General features: G+C 38.5%; 1 protein-coding gene across 1 annotated transcript in view; it reads left to right on the top strand.

The window, feature by feature from the left end:
* Nucleotides 1–1,353: 1,353 nt before the first annotated feature.
* Nucleotides 1,354–3,064, top strand: part of LOC106883810 (presequence protease, mitochondrial-like) — a 40,900-nt gene continuing 39,189 nt past the window's right edge. Inside the window, exon 1 of the mRNA XM_052977122.1 lies at nt 1,354–1,389. Within this exon, the coding sequence (XP_052833082.1) occupies nt 1,354–1,389 (36 nt within the window). The remainder of the gene's footprint in view (nt 1,390–3,064) is intronic.

Genomic DNA, 3,064 nt, shown 5'->3' with positions numbered 1-3,064 from the left:
GTGGCATGAGCTGAAAAGGAGGTATTGTTGTGAATCTGTAGGTTTGTGGTAGATGTCGGTTGTGATTTGGTTATTAGGTGTTTTTATAATTAAGAGATCAAGAAAAGGGAGATGATGTTTGCTGAATTCCATAGTGAATTGAATGCTGGGATGTATGTTGTTAAGTATGGTTTAGAATTCTAGAAGTTTTTCATAGGATTCCTTCCATATGATGAAACAATCATCCATGTATCTTTTCCAGTTATCCATTTAAGTAGATGTGGAAAAGGTGTCCAAATTTCTGGCATGAGATTTCATATAGTGATAATTCAAAAAAACACATTATGAGGTTTGCAAGGACTGGTGCAGCTTTGGTACCCATCGCAATACCACATTTTTGGTGAAAGTATGTGTTTGCAAACAGGAAGTAATTATTGGTCAGAATGAACTGAAGTGATTCTGTAATGAATCACTTATATGTATATAAAAACAGACATGGCTGTGTGGTTAAAAAACTTCTTGACTATGTAGTCTCTGGTTCAGTCCCACTGTGTGGCACCCTGTGCAGGTGCCTTCTCCTGTACCCCTAAATCAATCAAAGTCAGGGAATTTGGCAGATAGGAACTGGAAGGAACCTATTGTGTGTGTGGCTGTGTGGTAAGATGCTTGCTTTCCAATCACATGGTTCCAGATTCAGTCTCACTGTGTGACACCTTGGCAAGTGTCTTCTACTACAAGGCTGGCTTTGGTTGGCCCAAGGTTACTTAGGCCAACCAAAGCCAGCCTTGTGAGTTGATTTGGTAGACGGAAACTGAAAGAAGCCCATCATAAATATATATGTATGTCTGTGTCCGCCCCCATCGTTACTTGACAACTGGTATTGGTGTGCTTACATTCCCATGACGTAGCAGTTTGGCAAAAGAGACCAATAGAACAAGTAGTAGGTTTAAGAATAAGTCCTGGGGTCAATTTGTTCAACTGAAACCCTTCAAGGTGGTGCACCAATATGGCTTGACTTTGCCTTTCATCCCTTTGGGGGTCAATAAAATAAGTAACATTTGAGCACTGGGGTTGATTTAATCGGTTTAACCTCTCCCCTGAAATTGCTGGCCTTGTACCAAAATGTGAAACAAATGCTCAGATAGCTTCCAGTCCTCCATGTCAGCTAACTTTTTCACAACCATAGCTTCTGTCTATTTTTTTCCCAACACCTTTCACTGTTCACCAATGCATCAAGCTGTGCCTGAAAAAAAGGGAGACATAGAAAAATATGTGTGGACCCTTGCCTTGTATTATGTGATGGTTGTAAACGAGCATCCCTGTCGTACAAGCGGTGTCGTTTGTTTCCATCTTTGGTGAAAAGCATGTCTGACCATGGAAAAGTATTACCTTGCTCGGAAACTGGTGAAGGTTGGTGACAGGAAGAACATCCAGCTGTAGAAAATCTGCCTCAACTAAACTAGTCTGACCCATGCAAGCATGGGAAGAAAAGACGTTAAAATGATGACAATAATACACACACACACACCTACATCTCATTTTTCACTGAATTGAAATTGGCAGTAATAGGCATTTTCCACAAGACTTGAACATCCTTGAGAGATATGTAGTTGATGAATCATAAAAAGCCACATTCTAGCATTATCTGCTATTCTTAAGACAGCCACGTACTGAACAGATCTTGCTTGATACTTGCTGCTGTTGAAATATTCAAGGTTAAATTAGTACCATTGTACCATTATTTCATGACTACATACCTGTTGGTTTGTTGCTTCAAACATTGCCAGTTGGTAACTTGATCTTTTGCACATGTCACACCACAAGGATGTTGTTGCTGGTGCTGCTGTTTTGGTGTACATTCTGCTACTGGTAGCTGTCTGTCATTGTAGTTTTTTTTTTTTTTTCCTTTCAGAAGGTAGCAAGAAAACAAAGCATGTTCATGCTTATGTTACTGTCTGTTACATTCTGAATGCTATGGCAACAAGACCTTGAGTTTGTGCCATGTTGACCATTATTATTATTATTATTATTGATGACATTGCAGTTATTGTTATAATCATCATCATCATCATCATTTAATGTCTGTTTCCCATGCTGGCATGAGTTAGATGGTTCAACAGGAGCTGGCAAACCAGAAGACAGCATCTGGCACTGATATCTGCTTTGGCGTGGTTTCCCTTCCTAACTGGTTTCCCTTCCAACTGGATGCCCTTTCTAATGCCTACAGCTTCACAGAAGAGTGTTGTAGTTTGCTCGAAGTATTGTAGTACAGAGGTAGAATCATGAATAAACTGAGAAATAAAGAAAGCTTCTAAAAATACAGAAAGTTAAAAAAAAAAACATTTTGGGTACAAATGCCCATCTTCCGAAGAATACAGTCAGAGAAATGCAGAACTTAGCAAAATTGGCTGGAGCTATGTAAATACATCTTTCTTTGATTGTATTCTGTTGAATATAGGACTTTACTCCCAAAATATAAAGGGTTTTTAAACTTTCTACATCGTTACAAGCTTTCCTTATTTCTCATCTCGTTCATTACACTGTGTAACATGGTTTTTGCCTCTCTGGGTAGCAACTGTTATTTCCTATTTGCTTACTCCTAGAAAGTATGAAAAATGGCTAATATTTCCTTCAAACTATGCTTTTCTGACATTTATTCAAACCCTAAATTAACCCTCTCAACACATGGCTATGATGCTCCCCAACTACTCAAGTAGTTAAGGTCAAGCAACTGACAAATAAATCTGAGATAATGAACAGAATATTTGCTATAACGATATTTCTGCTTCAGCAACTCAGTGCTGAATCTGTGTGAAATGTAATGGAGTATAGGTCAGTTTTAAAACATTGATGTCCAGGTCAGAAAAGCAAAGTTTGAAGGGAATGGTAGTCATTTCCTTTGATTTCTAGACAGAAGCAAATAGGAAGTAACACTCACTGACCAAAGACAAGAAGAAAATCTGTGGTATTGAGCAGAATATTTGCTCTCCTTTCATTCTGTTCATCTTTCCACATATAAAGTAGTCATCCCCTTTTCTTCTCATTTTGTTTCTTACACAATACTGGAGGGTCCTCTGACTCTCTT

This window comes from Octopus bimaculoides, chromosome 27 (genome assembly GCF_001194135.2).
Source record: "Octopus bimaculoides isolate UCB-OBI-ISO-001 chromosome 27, ASM119413v2, whole genome shotgun sequence".
Taxonomy (NCBI): Eukaryota; Metazoa; Mollusca; class Cephalopoda; order Octopoda; family Octopodidae; genus Octopus; species Octopus bimaculoides.
This window is presented reverse-complemented; position numbering and strand designations above follow the sequence as displayed.